This window comes from Asparagus officinalis, chromosome 9, assembly GCF_001876935.1.
Source record: "Asparagus officinalis chromosome 9, Aspof.V1, whole genome shotgun sequence".
Taxonomy (NCBI): Eukaryota; Viridiplantae; Streptophyta; class Magnoliopsida; order Asparagales; family Asparagaceae; genus Asparagus; species Asparagus officinalis.
In genome coordinates, this window is record NC_033802.1 from 60,940,691 (window position 1) to 60,967,498 (window position 26,808).

At 37.3% G+C, this 26,808-nt stretch overlaps 1 protein-coding gene and 1 long non-coding RNA gene across 3 annotated transcripts in view; one reads left to right on the top strand and one right to left on the bottom strand.

Annotated features, from left to right (window-relative positions):
- LOC109823632 (membrane-anchored ubiquitin-fold protein 4) overlaps positions 1-14,385 on the bottom strand; it is a 32,708-nt gene extending 18,323 nt beyond the window's left edge. The window contains exon 1 of the mRNA XM_020389917.1: positions 14,072-14,385. Coding sequence (XP_020245506.1) covers positions 14,072-14,204 — 133 coding nt within the window. The 5' untranslated portion in view covers positions 14,205-14,385. The remainder of the gene's footprint in view (positions 1-14,071) is intronic.
- Positions 6,546-8,523, top strand: LOC109823633. Of its 2 annotated transcripts, none has more exons than XR_002242426.1 (4): positions 6,546-6,998; positions 7,276-7,351; positions 7,435-7,769; positions 8,411-8,523. It is a non-coding gene; the product is annotated as an uncharacterized LOC109823633 (long non-coding RNA). The 2 variants fall into 2 exon arrangements; XR_002242427.1 differs by having other exon boundaries at positions 7,595-7,769.

Here is a 26,808-nt window from a genome sequence, read left to right on the forward strand (position 1 = left end):
TTGGGATCCATGAAAGATATGATGAGGTTATATATATAACAAGGTTTTAAATGTCACCCGACATGTCTGACATATCGGCCGACATATCAGTTTGAGGGCTTGACCGACACGACATGGACGTTTTCAACTCGTATGTCGGTTTTCAGGGCCAAATCGAAAATATCAGGGTCATATCGGGCATATCGGCCTATTTTTTAGCTTTGAAAAATCGACTGATATGGTATTTTTTTAAGATCTGTTTTTTGTTATCGGGTTTGGGTTTAGTGATAAATACCCAAACCCGTTTGACACATTCTCATGTTTAAGGGTTACTTATGAACCCGATAGAAAGAATTTATGAACCCAAATCCATATATTATTTATTTTTTTATATGTTTAGTCTATAGAATTTATAAAGTATGCTTATATTAAATTTAAAGCAATAAAAATTTTCAATTCCCATTCAAACAAAAATGAAGAATTTTCTCCTCCCAAGGATCCATTAGGATGAGTGGATCACTGTTGTCACTCACCGCATACACAGACCTATCAGAGGGTCCAAAGACAGCCCTTCACGATTGTAGTAGGAATTTAGAGTTCAACAACTAACTGTGAAAAAAAACCAAGTAAAAGGCATAGCAACTGTTATTGTGAGAAAAGTGACTTGATCCTATTGTGGATCAGTCCTGTTTATTATATAGATAGATAAATAGTTCAATATTACAAGTGTACCCGATGTAGGACTAAAAACACTTAATAAAGAAAATAAACACTAAAAATACTCTCTACTCTAATACTCCCACTCAAGCTAGTGCAAAGATGCCAACCATGCCCAGCTTGTTACAAAGTGCATCAAAGAATGATCGTGGCAAGGCTTTTGTAAGTATGTTAGCAATATGATCAGTCGATCGAACATGTGGAGTAATAATCTTCTTGGATAACACCATATCACGGATAAAATGACAAAGCACTTCAATATGCCTTGTCCGCTCATGAAACACAAGATTGCTGGCAATGTAGATAGTTACACGTGGAGTAATAATCTTCTTGGATAACACCGTACCACGGATAAAATGACAGAGCACTTCAACATGCCTTGTCCACTCATGAAACACAAGATTGCTGGCAATGTAGATAATTACCTGATTGTCACAGTAAAGTCATGGGCTTTGAGAAAGCAATGCCCATCTCCTACGATAGTGACCAACCTAAGTCATCTCGCATGCGACATGAGCCATAGCTCTGTACTCAGCTTTGGCACTGGAAAGGGCAAGAACTGTTTGTCTTACTACGCTAAATGATCAAATTGCCTCCAATAAAAGTACAATAACCACTAATTAAATGTCAGTAAAGAGGATCACTTGCCAAGTCAGCATCAGAGTAGCCTACAATATCCAAATTGTTGGAAATACAATAAAGAAGTCTTTTCCCTATTGCTCCTTTTAAGCATCGTAGTACCCGACAAGCTGCAGACCAATGTCATTGATGTGGATTCTGCATTTATATAGATTGAGAACTCCAACAACATAAGTGATATCCGAAATGTGTATCCGTCAAATAGATAAGATTGCCAATCTAATTTGAGAGTCCATAGGCGTACGAATTGGCTTGGAATTAAGCATGTCAGTATCATCAAGGAGATAGAGAAGATACTTCCTTTGAGATAAAGCTAGCCCCTTAAAACAACAAGCAACCTCTATCCCAAAAAAGTATCGTAAAACTCCCAGATCTTTCATATGAAAGCGAGAACTAAAATATAACTTCAAATCTCGAATGCCTTGATGTTCATCTCCTAATATAACTATATCATCCACGTATACAGCAAGGAGCAAGGACAATAGTACCAGTGCTAGAATGTCACACAAAAATGGAATGACCCAATGCATTATGCTTCAAGACATAGTTGCTAACCACCGTTCTAAATTTATCAAATCATGCACAAGAAGATTGCTTCAAAGGCTTGTTTAAGGCGACAAACCTTATTAGGCTCCTCCTGAACTTCATATTCTGGTGGTTGAACTATATGCACCTCTTCTTGCAAATCACCATGCAAGAAGGCATTTTTGATATCTAGTTGAAAAAGTGGCCAGTTTTCACAACTGTAACAGATAATAAAATCCGCATTGAATGCAATAGAGCAACCAGAGAAAATGTCTCAAAAGTAATCGACGCCAAAGGTTTAACTATACCCTTTAACAAATAGACGAGTCTTTAATCGCTCCACTTGACCTTCAAAAGAAATTTCACTGCATACACCCATCGACAACCAACTGTAACTTTTCCTGATGGTATAGTAATTTCCCAAGTTTCATTAGAATGCAAGGCAGTAATTTCTTCATCTATTGCATTTTTCCACCTTGGATCTCAAATACCTTCACGAAAGGATTTAGAAGTAGACACAAAGGGTAAGAGGCAAAGGCAACATAATGTGGTGATAAATGGCAAAGGAAATAAAGTTTTTAGTGGAATTTTTCTTGGCACAAGATCGTTTATCTTTTCGAAGGGTAATAGGAAGATCAGAGGCATTTTCTTATGGCGGTGATGTGGCTGATTCCCCAGAAATAACCTATATAGGTAAAGGTGCATCTATAAGAGGAGACTCACATGTGGAGAATGTAAAATAAGGAGTATCTTCAAAGAATGTAACATCAGCACAAACTAAGTATTTCATGGTTTCAGAATTCCAACATCTATAGCCTTTTTGAGTTCTTGAGTATCCTAAGAAAACACATTTTATAGCCCAAGTATCTAATTTATCATGCCCTTTATCAAGAATTTGAATAAAGCAAAGACATCCAAAAACATTAAGAGGTATGTCAAAACCTTTTTATTCATATCATTATATAGCATAGATATAGGTATTATTTGAAACAATTGAAGGCACATGGTTAATCAAATAACAAGCAGTTAACACGGCATCACTCTAGAAATACTTTAGTACATGCATATTAAGTAAAAATGTTCGTGCAATATCAAGAGAATGACGATTCTTACGCTCAATAACACCATTTTTGTTGTGGTGTGAGCATAAGATGTCTGATGAATAATACTGTGCAAAGAACATAATGTTAAAAAGTTTTTTGCAAATATTCAGCAGCATTATCAGAGCGTAAAATTTTCAAAGAACTAAATTGCGTCTAAATCTCTTGATGAAAAGCTTTAAAAACTGATAGAATCTCAGAACGATCTCCAAGCAAAAATAACCATGTCATATGAGAATAGTCATGAATAAATATCACAAAGTAAGAAAAGCCTAAAAAAGATTGAACACAAGTAGGACCCCAAATATCTGTATGAATAATATCAAAGACATCTGTTATTGTCCCTTGAAACAAAGGTAATCCTATGACGCTTTCCTAGTTGGCATTAAATACATTCTAATTTAGAGACGGACTTAGTAGAAGGAATGATAGAATGCAATGACCTAATAAATGCATGGCCTAAACGATTACGCCACCGAAGAGCAAAAACATCCGAAGCAGCAGATGGAATGTTACCGAATTGTCCATCAGTACCTTGAAGATAGTACAACCCATCACATTCATACCCCTCACCAATCATCTTCTTTTTGTGAAGATCCTAAAATACACAAGATGAAGGAGAAAACATTATAGAGTAGTTTAAAGATTTTGTCAAACGGCTAACAGATATAAGATTAAAAGGAACATCTGGAATATAATTGACGTTTGACAAAGTAAAGGAGTAGGTATAATTGTGCCGGTGCCAAGGATAGCGCGTGAGCGCCCATCAGCAAATAAAATAGAAGGTCAAGAATGAGCTAGCAAAAACTGTGAAAATTTTGTGGATTTACCCATAAGACATGAAGAGGCTCCAGAATCAATAACCCACAAAGTAGAAGGTGCACTAGCAAGACAAATAATACCTAGGTGGGCTAAAGTGGCAACTTTTGAAGTAAATGCCGACTCATAAAAACATGCTCATTAGCTGAAGATGGATGGATAGCTGAAGATGGATGGATAGCTGAAGATTCCTTCGTAGCTGAGGTAGATAAGCCGCATTCATCATGTATATACGACTTATGTAGAGATTGTGACCACTCTGGTTCGTTGTGAAGCTCCCAACACATAATGTTTTGTCTGCGTATAGTGAGTACAAAAACGTGAATCATTTCCTCAACCACGACCATGTCCATCATGACCATCATGATCAGTGCGCCCACCACGTCTCGGGAATAAATCCACCATGTCCACGAAAAGACTGGAGATCTTGCGGACGAGAGAAATGCAGAAGTCTTAGCAACCGAGGGTTGTAGCAGTGTCTTCACAACCTAAGAGAGAAGAGAATGCTTCATGAAGAGACGGTAATCTGCCTTCTGATGCTAAGAAGTGTCCTCGTAGTGGTTTCAAAGTCGAATTCAAACTAGCTTGTAAATTGTAGACAAAAAGATTCTCTCGTTGTTTCTTCAAGTATGAATACCTGCAATCAGAGGATGGTACTGGTTAAGGAGATCGTGCATCCCCTTTAGCTGACTATAATACTCCAAACTCTTGTCTCCCTGCAGAATACTAAAGAACTCCTTATATGCATCAAACACTCGTGAAGTATTTTGCTTGATAGAATAAGCGTCCCTGATAGCTTCCTAGGTCTCCTTAGCAATATCCAAAAAAATGAAGTGAGTGGATACGTGTGGCTCCATACTTCCAAGTCATAACAGCTGAGTTGTGTTCCTAGTCTTCCTTAATCTTCTTAACATTGATTTTCTCAACATCCTTGTCAGCAGCAATAGTAGAGGTAGCAACAGAAAGATAAGGTTTAAAGAACATGATCAACTTCAACTTTCCCTTAGAACTCAGATAAACATGAACTGATTTCTCCCATATCAAATAGTTATTTCAATTGAGTTTAGTTGTGGTGATCTGCAAGTGATCACGGTCCTCCTTGGTAGTAGCCATAAATAGTAGTTGGGGTGTAGAAAGAAAAGGACAGATAATAACAGTAGTGTCAAAAAAAACTTTGTTGCATGAAAGAAATTACTTCAACTCACAACAATCATGATGATTGTCGAAGGGGATGAAGAGCAGAGGGTCTGGAAGTGCTCAGGCATCAACATGGCAGTGAGGATCTAGGAGTACGTCGTTGATGGGGTAACAATGATTATATCTGAACTATCATGATCTATGCAACGTCGTCAAGATTCTGTGATGTTGTGATGTTGGAGGTGGTTAACTTTAGAGGAGATGAAGACATGGACGCAAACTAGGCCAATTTCGTTGAAGTTCTAGACTAGGTCGATGCTTGAATCGAGGTCGCAAATAATGTTATGGTCGAGGACGAATCTTGGGCAATATTTCAGGGAACATTGATCAGGTTAGGGGGGTTAGGTTTTTGGTTTCAGGATTGGGGATGGAGCAGTTCAGGATTAAGGTTTCTCTTTTAGGAGAGGAGATGGATCAGGTCAAGTTAGGGTTTTGGTTTTAAAAGAGATGGATGTGCTTTTTCTTTAAGGGTGAGACAAGGACGGGTTGGGGTTTTGGTTTTAAAAGAGATGGATGTGCTTTTTCTTTAAGGGTGAGACAAGGACGGGTTGTTAGAGGCTGGTGAAGAAGATGAAGATAAGTTAGGAAAAAGACAAAAGTGTACGTAAATGATGGGATAGGAACAAGATAAAAGAATAAGTGGATTAAGGCCATGAAGATGGAGTAGGTGACGGTGGAAATAGGTAGAATTAGGGTTTAGAAAAAGGAATTTTAATAACATGCTCTGATACCACGTTATTGTGGGAAAAGTGACTTGATCCTATAGTGGATCGGATCGGTCCTATTTATTATATAGATAGATAAATAGTTGAAGATAACAAGTGTACCCGATGTGGGACTAAAAACACTTAATAAAGAAAATAGACACTAAAAAGTACTCTCCACTCTAATAGTAGCAACCACTTTTAAGCTGATACATCCACAATAACAAAACAAAATAAACCCCCTAACAAGTTCCAAAAAAAACATAACTCTAGAAAGAGTTCAGTTCTAGCAAGGCTTCATCATCATCAGCCGATCTCTAAAAAGAATTATGTTACATTCTTAAAGGAAGAATTAAGCTAAAACATGGAGTATTCATATTTGTCTGAAATATGTAAAATCAAGTCTTAGAGAAAGAATTAAAATAAAATTTTGAAATATTCATATTTATTAAAAAATGGAGTACAGTTTTGTACTACTTTTTCGGTGATGGATCAGACTGGTCATTAAACCCACAGCCTGACTCTGTCAGGCTCTGCCCACAGGCCAATCATAAAATCTATGTTGATCGCAAGACACAAATTTAACTCTATAGAGCAAGTCAAAAGAATATTGTCTGCTCAATATCACAAGATACAAAATGAGTCTTGTAAAATCCTAACAACTTGACATCAAACAAAAGAAGTATGTGTTCATATCTACTTCTTTATTACTAAAGGAGAACAACAAAAAGTTATAATGAACAGTAACATAAGTTTCTAAACAATGAAAATAAAAAATAAAATGAGAACCCATGTTTCAACCCATCCATTTACTCCCACGTTCTCTCCCACATTCCCATTTCCCAAACTTCCCACGCTCCATCCTTTCTTCGATCTCAACCCCCCTTCCGCTCTCGCGATCTCTCTCCCTCCCCACTTCCACTCTCAACCGACGGTGGCGACACGACGACGACGAGATCTTTCTCCGCCGCCATCTCCAACGGCGACGACCTCTCCCCCTTCATCCGCCGCTTCTTCGCCCAGTTCAAGCCCGAGGCCCTCCTCCACAACCTCCGCCTCTTCGCCCGATCCAAAGAGTCCGAGATCGAGTCCGTCTGCAAAGCTCACTACCAGGACTTCAATCGCGCCTTCGACGACCTCCGCTCCCTCCTCTCCAAGGCCGAAACCCTAAAAAGCTCGATCTCTGACTCCAACTACACTATCCAGTTCGCCGGCGGCCCGCTCCTGGCGTCGCTCACCCCCTAATTCTCAATAACCCTCTCGATAAACAGGTTGTTTGATCTCTCAACGACCCTCTTGATTCCTTTCTCTCAAATGGGTAATCCTTCTTTCTTGCAATTTTAATTCGTTCCCTTTCTAATTCTTAATGATTTTAGAATGGACCCATCAATTATTTTGATGTCTTCAATCGGTTTTCCTCTAAAAATATTTTCTTGTCGAGTTGATTTTGTGATTTTACAAGAATTAATTATTTGGTTTTAATTGGTTCTCTATGTTGTTGATTCATTTTGGGGATTTTTAATATGGGCATTAGGGTGTCTTTTTTGTTGATTGATAATTAAATTTCTTTCCATTTTCTGGGTTTAATTTTACAGAGACAGATTTGATGAGTTCTCATTAGGACAATGACGATGAGTACGAAATATTCAATCAGAGAATGAACCCACCAAGGTTTGCATCTTTTGGTTTTTTTGGTCTATTCTTTTATTCATTTACTTTCAATCTTCTAATTTCTTGAATTTGTTCCATGTTAGGGTTGTAATTGATAATGAATCATGTGCTAATGCAACAATTGTTAGAGGAAGTTTTTTCTCAGTGCGTATTGAGTCTTATAAGATTAGAAACTAAGTTGGTTATTATGAGTTCTTGCCTTGAGAAAGGTAGCCCCTGATAAGCTGGTTATGAGATGTTCAGGACGCCTCAATATTCGACCGTCTCCCTCAATTGATTGTCTTATGGAAAATGTTGCTTTGGAGATTGGAACCCCTGTGGATGCTTGGTGGAGTGATGGGCAGTGGGAAGGCGTTGTAACTGGAGTAGAGAACTGTAGAGAGCTCTGGAAATGACAGTGTACAAGTCTATTTTCCAGGTATATCTTCTGTTTCTTCTAATTGAGCTATAAAAATGTTTATCTTTTCATAAGATAGCTTCTGTTTCTTCTAATTGAGCTATAAAAATGTTTATCTTTTCATAAGATAGCTTCTGTTTCTTCTAATTGAGCTATAAAAATGTTTATCTTTTCATAAGATTAAAGCTGTGAGTATACCCTAACATCAGTTTTGACTTATGTACAAGCAAGAGCAGCTAATCGGACATATTAAGTTAACTGATGTGAACCATTATCTAACATTAAGTGTCTTTGACAATTTTGCATAACTAATCCTAAGTCAATCTTAATTGAGAAAATTCACTTATCCATCATGAATAAGTAGTATATGCCTTTACATGGGCTACAATATCACGTGCTAATGTTTGAATGATCAGTAGATATGTATCTTTTGGTTTCATGCAAATATGGTGTTAGTTGCTCTGAGTACTGCGATCAGCAATTGTTGAAACTCATGATGTATTCTCGCTTTTTTTGCATAATCGAACTGAGTTTAACAGCATGCTGTCATGGCAAGATCACACAGATAAAAATCAGCAGAGAAGCACCACTAAAAGTATTGGAATTTATTGATCGAATACAAGTGGAATGAAAGTCTTAATGAAGTCTTCTAGCATTTGCAGGTTGCCAGCATTAAGCTATCAACTATCTCTGCCCACATAAGCTAAAGACGACACAGATTTACATACCTCTGATTTTCAGACTCCTCTCATTGTTCTGAACCTTTTTATATTCCTATATTTGGTAGCTGATTCAAGGCACACCAAGCTTGCCCAGACTAAATATCTAATTTGGGAATTTTCTCTGCCTTTTTTTTGATGTTTTACAGCATTTATTCATCAATTATCATGGTTTTCTTTCCTTTTTTTCTTTTCAAGTTTCTGGTAGCTGATTCAAGGGAATGCATTTTTTAACCCGAAGCAATTTTTTTTAATTAACGATAGATTTTTTATATGCATTTAAAAAGTTTTTATGTGGGTGTGCATTTTTATTTGAACTATCAATTAATTGCTTAAATGCAATGCACGGGTTAAGTAGTCTTCTGCCCATGCCATTGCCAAGTCAGGATCAATGGAACCAGGATCTTTATGTGTTTCTTTAGATTCGTATATAAGGTCAGATATCCCCGTAGCAACAACTGGGTCATTTAAACCAGAAGCAACACTGATATTGTGCCAGTTTCTATAGATGTCAAGGAGTTTGACACTGCCATCAGAATTCAAAAAAAAAAGTGAGAGCAGAAACAATTTTTAAAATTAATAATAGATACATGAACATACATACATTTCTCCATACATTTTATGTCGAAGACCACAAAAGAATAAACAAAAAAGACAAAATCTTTTAGGAACCGTGCTTTGCACGGGTTTAAATACTAGTTTATTGAAATACGGAGAACATTTTTGTTCTTTTTACGTGAAGGAACTGACTGGTATCAAATCCACTGCCCGAAAATATCCACAAGTCAATCATAAAAAATATGTTGATCACAAGACACAAATCCAACCTTATTGAGCAGGCCAAAAGAATCTTGTCAGCTCATGAACATACGAAATAGACTGAGAATTACCAAATACTAACAACTCGACAGCAGACAAAAAAAGTGTGTTCATAATGAAAACAGAATGCTATCAGATAATATTTCAAAGCCACACAACATCTTCATCTTAAGGATTGAAAATTAAAAAGGTTTCTTTCCGAAATTTTAAAGGGAAGTGGTAACAAAGAATTCAATAGAACTTGAATAAAACAGCCTCTGACCACATCACATCCACATCATAGAACTTGTTTCCCAACCATTCAGATCAGTATAAACAATTTCAGACAAGCTATTCTATAAATGAACTTGATCTATTCATAGGAGTTAAAGAATTAAAATGTAAATAAGTGGAAAGATTTAAAGCGATAAAAAGAGATCATAAATGGCTTTTGTAAAATAATAAAATGCTGCTGATAGAACATGAGGTTGACGTCTATAAAAGGAAGAACATGTATGTTAGTTGTACTTGGCATGGATTAAGGATACAAGTATATCTAGTAAATTAAGGGAGTTGATCAAAATCATTTGTCGTATGTCGATTAATCCAGTTTTATTATTCTGTGGGATTCAATGAAATGGAAAGGATTCAGGCATAGTGTTGTTGATTGGATTCTGGAACCAATCTATAGGTTGCAAAAGCAAAATCTGGCAACAAATGAGGCCTGATTCGCACCTTTTACGCTAGCAATCATCTAGCTACTAAGGAAGGCAATAGAAGTCCCTCCTTATAATTCTGCATGAAGATGTTGGTGTTAAAGGACTCCACAACAAATTGGAGGGGGATAAAATGGAAGGAAGGGTTCGAATTTGAGAAATTTTCCTTGCTGGGAATATGGGTGCAAAGGGGGTAGACTGTCAGATAGAGGGGAGGAGAATGTTTTTTATCCCTTTAGCCGGGGGCATTGAGGAATTCCTTTGAACAGCAGAAGAATGAGGTGAAAAAGTCACGAAGCAATGACAAGTGTAGGGATGATGCTTGTGGCAGCAGTCCTAAAATTTAGGAATAATAAGGGTTTCAAAGATTAGAAACTTTACTTTGATATCATCGTATGCTACAAAAGTGACTTAATCCCTAGATTAATAGTCTAAATTTTATGCACAGTAAAGCAAATAGGCCACTTAAATAATTTCCAATACGTGACTAAGCATGTTTCTCTAACTTCTTATATCATGTTTCTCTGACTTCTTTAATATACTAACTACTCTAATAAATAAGATTGACTTTGTTGAACAAGTTTGACTTGCTTGTATGTGCAACAATTATAGATCACTGAGGGACTACCATGAGGACATGAATCCTCTGCAAACAAATTCATTGATCACCATGATCAATAATTTAGCATTTCCTATCACACTGTACATTACTTATCATCGATATCTCACAACCATAACTACCACCATTAAAATTTGATTTGGCAACCACTAACTTAGCCCTTCTGCTACTACTCACTAGCATATCTCGTTGCCTACAACTCTAACACCCTACACTCAAGTCCCTATCATACTACTAACACCTGAAGGGCTTCTGCTATAAATTTTTCCTTACCATTCGATACCAACTAACCATGAAACTAGCTCCATCACTAACCTTTTCACTATGAGCCCCTCAAGACTACCTAGAGTTTAAACTGCATTCATCGCCTAACATCCATTGTGTCAACTTATTAGTTATTACCATGGCCTCAACAATATCTACCACAAATAGTACATCATGAGCCATCGTTTACGTTTGACATTGCGCTACCTATGACCCAATCTAAACACAATAAACATTACAAATTCATTTCCTATCAAGAGCTATTCAAATTTGTGTCCTTCAACTAAAACCATCATAGCTAAGCTTACCATAAACAACTCATCCATGTTTGTCAAAAGAATGCAATCATGGTTGTAATGGGCTAGTTTTCAAAGGATAACCCCCCATCAGTGTCGACTTTGACAATAAGTTGGTTCTTAGTGCTGTATTGAAGAGCACAAAGTTTAAAATTTTATATTAAAGATGAGTAGATGACAAAGTTCGAAAATGCTAATTTAAGACTTCAACACCAAATACAAAAAAAAAGAAAAGAGACATAGTTGTACTTCGCAGGGTGATCATCTAACAAAAGGAAAGCCTTATTTGTTGCAATAAAGTCAAATTGAGCAATAGTAGTACTTTTCATAAAGATATCTCCTAGAAATTCAATGAGAAAGGTGCAACAGCAAGATGAACAAGTTATCTAATTGTTCACCCATCAATTATCAAAGTAGCCCGCCAAAGATATTGTTATTTCGCTTGCAGCACCATGCATTTTTCGTACCTAACTATTGACTAGTTTAATAATAACTGCACCACCAATTGGATCCCACATCATTTAGTCAGCAAGCAGCTATGAGCTTCAGAATTTAGATCTTTCATTTCAAGAAAGTTCTAGGTAAGTAGATCAAATTAATCTAGATATATCACCATATATCGCCTCCTACGTATAACAACCATATTCCAACTCTGTCAATTAATTCGACTAATCCTCCAGATACTCCTACAATCATTACATTGATAACTTCATCATCAAGTCTCCTACATGACATAGTTGAAAGATCATCAACATTTCACCCCTTGATTTAATGCTACCAACACTGTCAACATCTTCACAATTGATTTTGCCTCGCAGTTTCAATCACGCTTAGCCTCACTACCTCAAGCCACTAACCCCAACATCAAGAAAATCATGTTGCCAATTTCTAAGGTGTTACAAGAGTGTGATTGCAGTTGGCTACGACATGAAGATTGACAAAGAGCATGTCCCTACTGCAACACAACTTGTTTAAGACTATGGCAAACAATAGAGTATGAGGACTCCAAATAAAGATTAACGATGTATAATCTTGAAATTGAATCTATAAGTCCTTCAAAAAGTATGCTTTTCTTTTGTTTGACATACGAGTCGACATACCAAATTGACGAGCTATGCTCCAAAAGCAAATTAAAATATTTTGTATGATTGATTTGATTACACCTCTTCTTACATGCCTCTCCTTTTTTTCCCCTTGCTAAACAACCACTTTTTTCCCTTGCTACACAACCACAGTAACACCATCTTTAAGTTTATCGTGTTGCCTTACTGTCAAAACAACATATCAAAGTTGTGCAATCTCAACTTCCTTTTATCTTTCTTCTTTCCTTTTATATCATGCCCCATCTTACTCTTTCTACCTATTTTCCCTACCAAGAAAGCAAGAATAATTCTTCCAATCATTAGACATCTCTTCTGCTGACCTACGAATATAAGCAGAATCAAATAAAGAGGGTTAAGAAGAGAAACATTAGCAGTAGTCTTATTGAGGCATTGTTTCTCTTTTCTTTGCAGTGTTGTAAAAAGCGGCCTAGGCAAACACTTAGGCGTAGGTGGAGCCTTGGCCGCCTAGATTTGTCCTGAGCGGTCAGCCTAGGCGACCGCTCCGCTTAGGTGGCGCCTAGGTCCGCCTAGCTTTTTGAACAAAAAAAGAAAAAAAAAAACTAATTTTAAACTAAAACCCAGCCCAAACCCGAACCCATTACTAACTGTTAAACTAACCCTATCTCTTTGATTCTATATCCCCCTCTCTCGTGTATTCCCGTCGCCTCCTCTTCTCAATCTCCCCCAGCCTCCTCTTCTATCGCTGCTCCTCTCCCGGCACCGCCGCCTCCTCTCTTGGCACTGCCTCCTCTCTCGCTACCTCCTCCTCATCCTCTTCGCCGCCAACTCTTCTTCGATCCCGCCACCTCTTCGCAAGCTCCTTTTCTTCGCCACTGCCTTCTCCTCGAGCTGATCACTACACCTCGAGCCACCTCGGTTCCTCCTCTTCCCCGCCTCCTCCTCTTCATCGCCAGCCCTCCTCTTCTCTTTTCAAGGTAAAATTTTCATTTTTTTTCACTGATTTACTTTTTTCACTATGATTAACTGATTATGCTGGACATGGTGATGTATTTTAGTATTTGGTTACTATTTTAACTATTTAGTATTTATGCATGGTTAATTATGGATCTAATATTATTATTTATGTTTGTTTACAATTTTATATGAAATTAATACATATTTTTGTGAACTATTATAATTAAATAAATTTAAAAATAGGCAAACGCCTAGGCGCTAGGCCCCCGGCTCAAACGCCTAGTCCGCCTAGCGCCTTCCGTAACATTGTTTCTTTGCATGTGTTGGTGTCTTTGGGGGTATCCGACCCTGTAGCCATTTGTTAAAGAAGTCCATTAGGAGGACAACTGGCAGAGAGATGCTAACTAATAAGAATTTGCAAAGAGTGTGAATTTCATTCTGTAGACGAATTTTTTAAATGCTTCAATAGATTGAATGTGCTGCTGAACAAAGGCAGCAAAGCATGGTGCACTCTCAACAACGTCCAGTTGTCAATACTAATGTAGGTCTTAATACTGACTACAACTGAGTCCAATACACAAGGAAATACAATTTACCATATAAAATCTCACTTTTTATAGAAATTTTCTTAAATATTTATCATTTTTCAGTACCATGCCCAATTAAGTAAATGGTCATGGTCATTCAACCAGTTCATCATTGCACTATCTTCCTTTATAAACAACCATTTTCCTCTCCATCCAAAACCTTAAAAAAATTCGATTTCCAAACAACTACAACACACAATTCTCGCTATTAAAGTCCCAATCTTGCATCAAAATAACGATACCCATACAGTTTCATCTAATTCAAAAACAGTGAGATAATAATTGAGCGGAGCAGAGATCTATAACCTTTGGGCCACTCGGAGATGATCCTCTCCTTGACCATGGCGACGGTGGCGGACGAGGAGTATCGGATCGGGCCGATATCGGATCCATCGTAGAGACGGAACTTGAGCTCGACGAGATCCTCTTCCTCCGGCATCTGAACACCCCAAGAACAGAAACCCTAACTTCGGAGAAGCTCCAATCTGAGACCAATTGCAAAGGATTTTGCAGGAAATGAAAGAATTTTTCGCTAGGGTTAGGGTTTGAGAGAGGAGGGGATTTTACGAAGAGGGAAAGGGGGTATGGGATTCGATGTGGGTGAGGGAGTTTTCTTTGCCTGCTCTTCTTGACCGAAGTGGGTGTCAGTCGAACCGAATAGCACGTGTACGTCACGTGCAATTTATTTACCATTCTGTCCTTTCGTTTCTTCCTTTTAGGTTGCCAGCGTTCTTTTTGTCCAAAAATTGGAATTGAGTTCAACAAGCATGTCCATTTTCACCGATGGACTCCTAACATATATGAAGCGAGCGCGGTTCACTCGACAAAATCCTAACTCTATGCCTACCTTTGAAATATTTACATTTTTTTTCAAACCACCATAAACATGCAAAAGAGAAATGCATTTGAAATATTTTTTTTAACATAAAACCAGTTCGAAAAGCTAATATTGTTTGCGTCGGGAACAATTCTATTTGTTGCTTCCATTAAAACGTTTTAACAGAAACAAATGAATGAGCTTACACGTGGATAACTCTTCTTTACAAAGAAACAAAGTTGTTGTGCTCCCTAGAAACACACACATAAACTCCTACGTAGAAGCCTCTGCTTGCGTGGGATCTTTGCCTGTACTGGGGATGAGTTATCTGTGGACCACCGAATCAATGTTCCATGCTAGAAACGAAGAAGGTTGATGTTTCGACGTGGAAACAAGAACTGAAGTGAATATCTTAGTAAAGTAAGATGAACACTCTTCACGAGATCAAATCTAAGTTTGAACTCAAGGAAAACCAGAAGGCTTTGAGGGTGCTTGAAAGTGGATGAATAACTCTCTCTTGCTCTCAAAGTTTGCCAAATGCTTGTCTCTCTGCCTTGATAATTCCTCCTCTGTCCGTGCCCCGTGCACAAGTGTGCCAAGGGGTATTTATAGCCATTGGAAACTGTAATCGTCGAAAAGAAGTTGAAACAACTAACGATCACTACCTCCTTTGGGCGAGACAGTATTTACTCTCGACTAAAGAAGACAGTTCCAGGCAGTTTGTAACCGCTGTCCCACTACTTAAATTGCGTTAAATGCCGTAATTTGCATGGGTAGTGGGCATATTTCACGGCTATAACTGTCCATTAACGTTAATGAACGTTTTCCAATAGTTATGGAGTCACGTGGTCCCCGCAAAAAGTCATAAAACCATCAGAAAACCCAAGTGGTTGTCTCGCAGTTGGTGAGATAGCTCTCATTGTCTCGCGTATCCGAGACAGTGAACACTGTCTCGAATACACGAGACAGTGGATGTTGTCTCCCCAACTATGAGACAGCTCCGAGTTCTTTTCTGAGTTATTTTGCGTACTCCTTTGATTCCTTCTGCATTGGCTAGTCTTCTCTGACTTAGATGGTGATGTTCTTCGTTTTCTCTCTGTCTTGAGCTATGTTTGGGATCTATAGGTAATTTCTGACGCCTACAGATACCCCCTCTAAAGTTTTTAGCCTCCTTAGTATTTTATCGATGAGTCTGAAATACTTTGGACAAGATAGACCCTGCTTGTTGGGTCATTTTGTTTTGATGATAATTAACAAATAATTTACAACTAATATTATTTGTCTAGTGTTTGTATTTTGTATTTATTCTAGGCAAATAATAAGTTAGAGAATGGATAGAATCGAGCATTCACAATCATATCCAATGGAGGTTGGCGGAATAGTGGAATGAAGTAATATAATTTAAGTTGAAGATCCAAATTCAAGCTTCATCCGCAAAGTTTACCAAGTCAAGCTATATTGAAGACCTTCAAGCTTGGGTATATAGTTTATAGAATTTGTAGTATAGATTTATACTTGTGTGTTAATACTTTAAGCTCATATTAATCACACACGTATTTGTTGATTTTATCAAAATATGTTAATACTTTAAGCTCATATTAATCACACACGTATTTGTTGATTTTATCAAAATATAGGTGTTTTTATGAAAACATTGTTTTATTAGTTTATAGGTTGATTTTATCAAAATATAGGTGTTTTTATGAAAACATTGTTTTATTAGTTTATAGACTTCAATATCATTTTATAGATATTTTATTAAGTCTATAAAATTATTTTATAAAGTTTTAAAACATGATTTAGTCAAAATGACAAAACAAGTGTTGTTCATTTTCATGTTTTGGACTATTTTAAAAAATAAAGAGATTTCTCATTTGAGAGGTGTTTTTTAAAAACCAGTTTTTGTAACATGTATATTATCATGTTTACAATCATTTCTCAAAGTTTTATATTTTTCTGATTTTATTTGCTATTTTTAAAATAGGTTTGAAAATCAGATTTTTCTGTTTTAATCAGGCTGATATAGTGTTATCAGTCGACTGATGAATGTGTTCAGTCGACTGAAGAAATCACCTGGAATAACAAAAAGTTTTTGTTTTGTTTTAGTCGACTGACCAGTCGACTGATGAGGTCATCAGTTGACTGATAAGGTCCGTCAGTCGACTGATGAGCTGGAAAACGTCTCTAATGGCCAGCTCATCAGTCGACTGATGAAAGTCGTTAGTCGACTGATGAAAGCCGTCAGTCGACTGATGCTGTAACGACTAGTTTTTTTTCAGCCTTGTTCTGTTTTAGATTTTTTGTCTTTTTGCCTTGTTTTTCTTGTGTTTTAGGGTCTCTATAAATACCCCTCATACCTTAGACCAAAAACCATCCAAGAAATTTGTTTAAACAAGTTTAAGGGTGTTCAAGTTTGTTTTAGTGTTTGTTTAAGAGTTTGGTTTATGAAGAAATTTTCACAAGAGCTAGAAAGGATCATCCTTTGGTGTTTGAGCTTCAACTCATCTCTCTCTCTCTCTCTCTTGTCAATCATTGGAGAAGTTTTCTAAACTCAATCTAGCTTTACATTTATATTGTTTGATTATTATCTTATTAAGCTAGTATTTATTTGAGTTTAGTTTGTTTTATTAAATCTCATTGTCATACACATCCACTTGAGCTTATAGTATTTCATACATAGTATAGTTGGGGTTGTGAGAGATTGTAACTTTGAGTTGTGCTTAATTGAGTTCTCACCTTGTTTAGAGAACAATCATTTGATTTGTGAGCTATTATTGTGAGGTTCACTTTGTATTATACTAGTATACCAAGAGGAGTGTGTGGTGAGAGATGGGGTCGTCCCATGAGAAGTGGGGTATGTAGTAATACCTAGAGAGAGGTTGTAATTCCTAATACTTGAGGGAGACACGGGCTAGAGACCAACACTTAAGGTGGTAGTTAGTGTGTTTACATTGTGAGTGATTGTAAAGTTTACGGTGAACTAGAAAACCGAGTGTGTGGTGTAAATGTTAGTCGGGTGAGCGTAGAAAACCCGATTGTAATAGTGAAGATCTCCTCGAGGTAAGGTGTGGAGATGTAGATCGTGGAGACCGAACTCCGTGATCATATCATTTGTTTGTGATTGCATTGGCGCACTTATTTTTATGTTCATATCTTATATCGTCTTTGTATATTACTTGTTATTTATATTGCTCACTATCTAGTTTAGATTGTTTACCCTTGTGTTATTTGTATATCCTTGCACATATATTGTTCATATCTTATTTGCTAGGATATATTTGTTAATAAGTTTTAATTTGGCATAAAATCGGATTAGATTAGCAAAAACCCTATTCACCCCCCTAGGGTTCTTTCCTAGTGACATTAGGGTGCTTTCACTGCTTCTGCCTAATGTTGGACTGTGTAGAAGGACTCGTAAGTGGCTTCAGTTTCTTGACTTCTTTAGTTTTCGACTTTCTCGGTATTTTATCGAGGAGTCTAAAATACTTTTGGTACTGCGACATCGTTGATCATTGTTGAAATCTGGAACTGAAGTTGATGTGTTAACTTTTGAGAAGTTAAATTAGCTCGTGTCGTTGAGTTGACACTGAACTGATCATCTTTGTCAAGAGCTCATAGCTGAATTGTAATTGAACTCCCAAGGATAATTTTAGAAGAAGACCTCCACAACATGTGCTGGATCTTAGTGTAACCGCTAGAGCGTCGCTGAAAGTTGACTTCTGCTGAAGTGCAACCACAGTTTATACTCGTACGCAGTTAGAGTCTACATAGTTTAAGCTCTTAAGACGTTGGAGCATGAAGAAGCAGTTTATACTCGTATAACCATCGGAGTTTAGGGAGCAGTTTAACCTCATATACAAGTCGGAGGATCATGAAGAAGCAGTTTATATTCGTATATTTATCAGAGTTTAGGGAGCACTTTATCTTCGTATACCAGTCGGAGGTTTGCGATGTACTGGAAATGAGTTGAGGTTGCATCGAAAAGCGCATAGGAGGTGAAATGCTTTAATTTGCATGAACACTTTGGGTGAGACAACATAATCTATCTCGCGTGTGCGAGGCTGCTTCAGCTGTCTCGTGTGTGCGAGACAGCTTCGGCTGTCTCGTTCAAAGGAATCGCGATCGGGTTGGATTTGTTTAAGTCCGAAACTTGCGGTCTTTTGGGCCATCTTTGTTCGCCTTCCTGCGTTCGAAACTTCCTCAAAAACCCCATAAAAGAGTTTTCTAACCCTTTTCCCTTCCTCATCTCTTCAATCTTGATTAATCTTGCTCGAAAGGAAGTCTCCATCTAGGGTTTCAAAGTTCTTTGACAAGGTTTGATCTCTTGCCTCTTGTCTAAAGTGCTTAAGCCCAGTTTTCTTCTAATCTCTGACAGAAACCAAAGTTTGGGCTTTTGTGTGTGGGTGCTTTCGAGCTTTCCCTCGAGTTTTCCTCCAAAACCCTAGCTTTTCATCAAAGTTTCGGCTAAAATCCTCCTTTTCACTATGTCTCCCAAGAGATCGAGGATCGCCAAGGGCATATCAGTTACCCAAACATCTGAGAGGGCGGAGGTCGTAGCTTCGTCCTTCGGGGGTGAGTTTTTACCATTTTTGTCGATTTAAAAGTAAGGATTTTGACTAGGTTTCCTCGGTTGTTCTCCTTTGCGAGGCATTCGGGAAGAGACGACATCCCCTTTTGTGAGGATTGATGCTTAATCAGAGTGTTTTGCTTGGCCAAAACACATCCTAAGGCGAAAAGGCAGTTTCATACCGTCTCGCAACTTGCTAAACAGCGACTTTGCTTTGTAAGTTTACAAGGTCAGCTAATAAAATGTCTTTACAAACTCTTACTTTTGTTCTTATTCTCAAGCTTCGACCATCAACCGTGATGAGAAGAAGCTTGTTCTTCTCAAGATCATTCGCTCGAGGGTCTACATGATGATCTCGTGCGGCTTTATGACCTTTATGACATCCCTAGGACTTTCACATTAGTTGCGCCTGAGAAGAGTGATCCAGTATAGAGTCATGGCGAGAATCAAGTATCGTTATATCTGGTCCATTTGGAGCATGGTCTACGGCTGCCCCTCCACCCTTTCATTAAGGAAGTACATGTTGCTTTAGGGGTTTCCCCTTCCTAGTTTTACCCGAGTGCGATAGGAATTTTGGTGGCCTTCATAGTTATTTGCCACCGCGTTGAAGTTCAGCCGAGCATGAGGTTGCTTGGGCATATGATCAGTGTTGGATCAGCTAAAAATGACCCACATTACTTTTACCACTATAGTAGTAATTTCCAATTTATTAGTGACATTTTGGAGTCAAATGAAGACTAGAAAGAGGAGTATGTGTGGGTTTATAGAGCCGATAATGTTTTCGCCTACCTGACTTGGCCTAAGGCGAATAAGGCTGTGTTGAGTCCGGTCTCCCTAAACGACATGGAGAAGAGGCATTTGGAAAAGATTTTCTCCTATACTAGATCACGGGAGAAAAATGATATTTTTGACAAGGCGTCTCTTCAAGTAGCAAGCGTGTCTATAACCTCACCTTCCATTGATGATCAGGCGAGGGCTGCTCTTCTGCTAATGGAAAATCGCAAGAGGCTTGCAAGGGAGGAGTTGGGCTCCGTCACCAGGCCCCAGAAGAAATTAAAGGGGGCCTTTATTGCTGAAGAGGCAGTTGCTCATGACGAAGTTCTTCCTGAGCATGACTTCGGCCAAATGATTACCTTATACGAGTCTGACCATAGTTTAATTTCTCAATTGATGTCAAAATCGGGTACAAGCCGTAGGACCAACCACAGAAGCTGGTTCATCTGCAGGTATGTATTTTATTCAAAGTTATATCTTCAGTTGTTAATTGTGAGTAATCAAGTGGGAGTTTTAATTATAGACCAGCCATTGGTGCTGATATGACTACTATCTTAGAGGCTTCAGAACAGCTCAAACATTTTGATACTTCGGGTTTGAAGCGAAGTATTACTAAAATTCAATCATCTACCTCCCAGCCCAAAGCTGTTGTTCTTTCGGACCCAATGATTACTGAAGCTTCAGCTGGAGTTAAGGTGGATCTTATTTTTCAAGTCACGAGACCAACTGACGAAGATGGTGTATCGGCGACTATTGAATTTGAACAACCTCCAACAACTCACGAAGCTGAGTTAGCGGGGTCGAGACAAGAGCGCCAACCTGAGGGATCTTCTGTCCTTCTTTTAGCGTCTTCTTCATCGCTCTATGACTCTATTAAGACGTTGATGTCAGATGAAGATCCGGATAGGGCCGTCATCTGCACGGAGCTTTAGAGCTTCGCTTCTTTTCTGAACACAATGATTGATAAGGTCCTTCACAGGGGATTGCCTTTCAACAGCTTCAGGCGACTCCTTGATCAACATGTGTCAGATATCATGGAAGAAGGGTATGGTGACTTGATAATCATATTTTTATTATAATTTTATACTCTCATTATTTATTTTATATGAATAAATATACCACTAATATTTGTTTTTATCTTTAAACGCAAGTTAATAAAGAATAAATCCCAAAAATCTCATATCTCAATAAAGGCCCTTGAATAAATGAAGAAATGAAGCAAAAGAGAAATCAAGAAGCCCATTGAAAAATCCAATTGCCAATTTATCCAAAAGCCCAAAGCTAAAAAGAAGAAGAAATGGCAAAGCCCAAAAGCCCAAGCAAGAATAAGAGAAAAAGTTCGGATAGCAATAGGAGAGCACTGGGCATCGATGCCAGCATCGATACCCGTATCGATGCCAGCATCGATATCCTTATCGATGCTGGTATCGATACCTCCGGCAGTTTGTTACAGATTAGTGGCTGGAATTTGCTTGTTTTGGATAAGATTTCAATCTAATGGCTCTCATTCACTGATGTTTACTATAAATAGGGGTAGAGAGTGATGGGTTAAGGGGAGTGAAAAATTTTATAACTCCATTTGGAGAGGAGGGTTACTCTTAATTGAGAAAACCTTCTAAATTTATAACTTTTGTTACAATTAATAAAATAATTTTTCTCCACTTTAAATTTTTCTTTTCTCCTCTTTGTTGAATGATGAGGATGGAGATGAAGAGCAATTTGAAGGTTTGTATTTCTTTTATTTTTCTCTTTTATTTCTTTTTAGTAATTTCTTTATTATTGCTTATTAGTTAGATTTACATTCATGCTTGTAGTGTAGATTTATTTTCTTGTCTTTTTATTTTTTTTTACACTTTAATTTGTAGAGTAGATTTATTTTCTTGTATTTAATTTTTGTAATTTATTTTGTAGTTTAGATTTTAATTCTTTGTAGTTAGATTTATTTCTTGTTCATAGTTTAATTTTTTTTTGTAATTAGTTCTTTTTCTTCTTGCTTTTATTTTTTAAGATGTGAAATTAATTCTTGTAGTAATCTTAGAATTGTATGAAACTAGTCTAATTTCCTTTATGTTGTGCAAACTATTCTCTTACACTTAAAATGATCATGTATAGGATAATCAACTAGAGAACTAATTGATAGAAGAATAATTTGATAATCTATGCTTATCTTGAGTGGTTTGATAGGTTATACTTATGAATTCTAGGATTACTATCTTGTTGTTATTCTTATCATGATTTTTATTTTGACTTAGATGATAATTTGATAGGTTATACTTTCCTTAAATGGTTTGATAGTCCGTGCTTAATAAATCTAAGTTAAAATATGATAAAAAAGAATAGATTGTATTTTATAATTGAGATTAGCTAGTGGATTCAATTCTAGATCACTCATATCTTTAATTGAATCATCCATCTTTTGTTTTCTTGATTTTTCTCTTTTTATTCTTGTCTTTTATTTTATTCTTTGATTCTTTCTTCTCTTGTCTAAAATTCAATTTATTGTCACAGGCATATATTCAAAACAATCAGTCATCATATCTCTCTCCATAATCACACTTATTCTTTAATCCTATTTTTGTCACACACAAAACATAAGAACCAATTCTAATAATCTCTTAAAATCACATTCCTCGTGGGATCGATAACTTTTTATACTATAACTTGATCAATTGTGCACTTGTAATTTTGGTACATAATTATGTCGTACCAAGTTTTTGGCGCTGTTGCCGGGGAAGGTGCTTAAGTAGGTTTTAATTATTTTGGTTCTTTAACTTATGTATTTTTCTTGAGAAGGAACCGCTTGGAGCTTGAAAATCTTGGATTAAAGATCAAGAACTTGGAGAATTATTTTCGGGTAAGTTTTCTTTCTAGCGTTTTCAATTTCACCCTTTTTAGTTAGCTTCACAATTAGAGACAATTAGGATTTAAAAAAAAGATTTTATTTTTGTTGACCAGCTTCACAATTAGAGACAATTAGGATTTAAAAAAAAGATTTTATTTTTGTTGACCATAATAAAATTTACCTTTCACTTGGACATTAAAAGATTTTATTTTTGTTGACCATAATAAAATTTACCTTTCACTTGGACATTAACTAACAAGATAATAAACTCAAACAATATTCCCCCTTCTCATAGTTGTTTGATTGTTAACCCTAATAAAAAATATAAATATTTTATTTTTACCATCCTTTTTAGTCGCTTTTAATTTCTAGGGTTACATTTCATATAGTTAGTAGGAATTCACCAAAGTGATTGTAGCACTTGATTTGGTACATACTTAAAACATTCTTAAGGGCAAAACCTCCTAATCAAGATAAGGTAAGGGATTTCATCACCCTTTCCTTAGCCCACAAATCACTAATTCCTCACTTCATAAACCCAAACCTCCTAAAACTCATTAGACGTTGGCCCCTAAGGACTCGAGCTCAATAAGGAATAAAAAATCCCTAAGTGAACCGGTTCAAGTTTTCTTGGATTAGTTGGTGTCTAAGCCAATGTTTAGGGGTTGCGTAAAGCACTCCGTAAGGAACGAGGTACTTAATTGATCTTTAATCACCCTCTAGTACTATCCTTACCTGGCTAATTACCCGGGTAAAACTTTAATCTTTTTATTTTAGGAGTTTTTGGTTAGGAACTGGTCTAGTTGAGTTAGGCTAAACCCTAGAATTAGAGTGATTGAAAAATGATTGCTTTGATTTGTTTTAGTTAGGATTTTTTCTTTTTTTTCTCATAAAAAAAAACTAATTTTCTTTCTTTCCTTAAAAAAAAGTTATTTTGGTGTATGCAAACTTGGGTTAGGGATAATTCTCATCGTTTAATCCGTATTGAACCAATCCAAGAAATAGCAAATCAATCCGTTCTCCAGGATATGTGTTACCCCACCAGAAATATAATTCCATCTTGCATAAGGCTCCCCGAAGCAAATGGAGCAAATTTCGAGCTTAGACTGCATTATATAAACATGCTTCCCAAATTCCTTAGAAATAAAACAGAAGATGCATATATTTTTATCTCGGAATTTGAGGAAGTATGTATTATGATTAAAATAAGATAATTAACCGAAGATGCGATTAAGCTTAGATTTATTCCATTTGTTCTTAAGGACAAAGCTAAAAAATGGCTGTACAGCTTACCGACAAATTTCATCTCAACTTAGGATGAATTTGTCACCGTTTTTCTTAAAAAAATTCCCCTATTCATAAAACGGTAAAGCTTAGGAACATCATTCAAAACTTCAAAATTATCCCGAGAGAGCCATTCTGGAAATATTTTGACCGATTCAAAGATCTTCTAATCCAATGTCCTCATCATGGTCTAGAGAAATGACGATTATGCTAAGTCATATATGAAGGATTGGACTCTTCTTCAAAAACATCTTTAGAATTGATGTGTCAGGGAGATTTTATGAGGAAAAACACCGACGAAGCTTGGGAATTTCTAGAGAGTTTATCCGAGAAAACAATGCAATGGGAATACTGTGATGACAGTGTTTCATCAGTTCCCTAATCTAAGTCTAGTGGTCTTTTCTTGGAGTCAAACATTGCTTCTGAAGCAAAGATGACAATAATTTTGCGGAGGTTAGAAGCTTTGGAAGTTAAGGAACGAGCTCCAGCTCAAATCAATCATGTTTCTGCCCCGTGTTATCATAATTGTCAGTCTCCTACCCACGTTTCAGAGGAATGTCCTCTCCTAGGAAACAACAATGCATTAGAATAGATGAACACTGCATTTCAGCGTCCTAAAAATGATCCATTTTCTCCAATCTATAATCCAGGTTGGAGAAATCATCCTAACTTTGCTTGGAACCAAGGAAATTCTTCCGGAAATCAAAACTTCATTCCCGCGTCGAACCCACAATTCCCTAGGGGAAATACACTTTCATTCAATGCACCAAACAAATTTTAACAAGCTAACCCAGTTTTTTCAACCCAACATCCTCATCCTCACCAGCCTACAAATCTTTCAAATTCTGATCATGACAAACGTTTGAGTGTCTTAGAAAAGGGTTTAGAAGCTATGATCAAAGCTTCTACACAAACTACCAACATGTTGACCCAGTCATCCACCACTCTAAATTCCTTCATGCAAAAAACCGGCCAAGTGCTCAACTCGAACACTCAAGCCATAGCCCGGTTAGAAACCCAACTTGGGCAACTAGCCACTGCCGTGAGCGAAAGAGAGAAAGGAAAATTCCTAAGTCAACCTGTTGCAAACCCTAAAGACAATGGATCCAGTTCATCCTAACCAGCCCATGTGAATGCAGTTCACACTTTGAGATCAGGAAAACAGATAGATAACCAAGTTAGAATGCCACCGGATCAAACCCCTTCTCCCATCCAACACATTCCTTCCGATGACCAAAATACTGAACATAAGATTGAGCCTGATCTAGATAGGTATAGGCCCGTTGCCCCCTTTCCAGATAGACTCAAACCTAGGAAAAACTCCCCGTATGTTGAGAAAATCCTAGAAACATTTAAACAGGTTAAGATCAACATCCCTCTCCTAGATGCAATCGAACAAATCCCCTCTTATGCAAAGTTCTTGAAGGACTTATGCACTAAGAAAAGAACCACCAATGTCCCCAAGAAAGTCTTCTTAGCTGCCAACCTCGGTGAAATTTTTTCGAAACTTATGCCGTTAAAATATAAGGACCCTGGTTGTCCTACAATTCCATGCGTCATAGGTAACACTCACATTGATAAGGCACTTCTAAACTTAGGAGCCAGTGTCAACCTCCTTCCTTATTCAGTCTATCAACAGTTAGGTGTAGGAGAACTTAAACCGACAAGATGCACTCTACAATTAGCTGATAGATCCATGAAAATTCCCAAATGAGAGGTAGAGGATGTTCTGATCAAGGTTGGAGAGTTCATTTTTCCTGTTGATTTTATTGTCTTGGAAACGTAACCCGTTTCCAATCTCAAAAGTTAAATCCCCGTCATTCTAGGAAGACCATTCTTAGCCATCTCAAATGCTTTGATCAATTGTAGAACCGTCAAATAAAACTATCTTTTGGGAATATGACTATTGACCTTAATATTTTCAACTTAGGGAGACAGCCTAGTGATCCATCTGATCAACCCATGGAAGTGAATTTTATTCAGGGAATATCCAGTGAGCAACAAGAGGGAGAGTGTGAGTTAGATTCAAGTGCATCTGACTTAATGGGCAACAAGAGGGAGAGTGTGAGTTAGATTCAAGTGCATCTGACTTAATGTTTGTGGAGTCTTCTGATAATGAACTAGAGTTAGATCCGTTGGTCAATCATGTTTCTGCTGTTGGCTGGCAACGGGAACCTTTGGAGATAGAACCCTGAGTCTAGCTTCACCCATCTGTGGAGGAACCCCCTAAGTTAGAGCTCAAACCTCTACCTGAAAATCTAGAATATGCCTACTTAGGGGAGAATGAGTCTTTATCAGTTATCATTTCTTCTGACTTGACTACCGGTCAAAAGGAAGCTCTCTTAGATGTTTTAAGAGAGAATAGGGAAGCCATTGGATGGACCATGGCTGATATCAAAGGGATTAGTCCAACCATTGTTCAACACCGAATCCATTTGATAGATGACGCCAAACCTACTAGAGATCCTCAACGTAGGTTAAACCCAGTGATGAAAAAAGCTGTTAGGAAAGACATTCTGAAATATCTCGATCATGAGATCATTTATCCTATTTCTGATAGTTCATGGGTGAGTCCGGTTCAAGTTGTTCCAAAGAAATCTGGGATCACCGTGATCTGAAATAAGGCTAATGAGCTGATTCCCACTCGAATCCAAACTGGATGGCGAGCTTGCATTGACTACCAAAAACTTAACTTAGCCACTCGAAAAGATCACTTCCCTCTTCCATTCATCAACCAAATGTTAGAGCGCTTAGCAGGA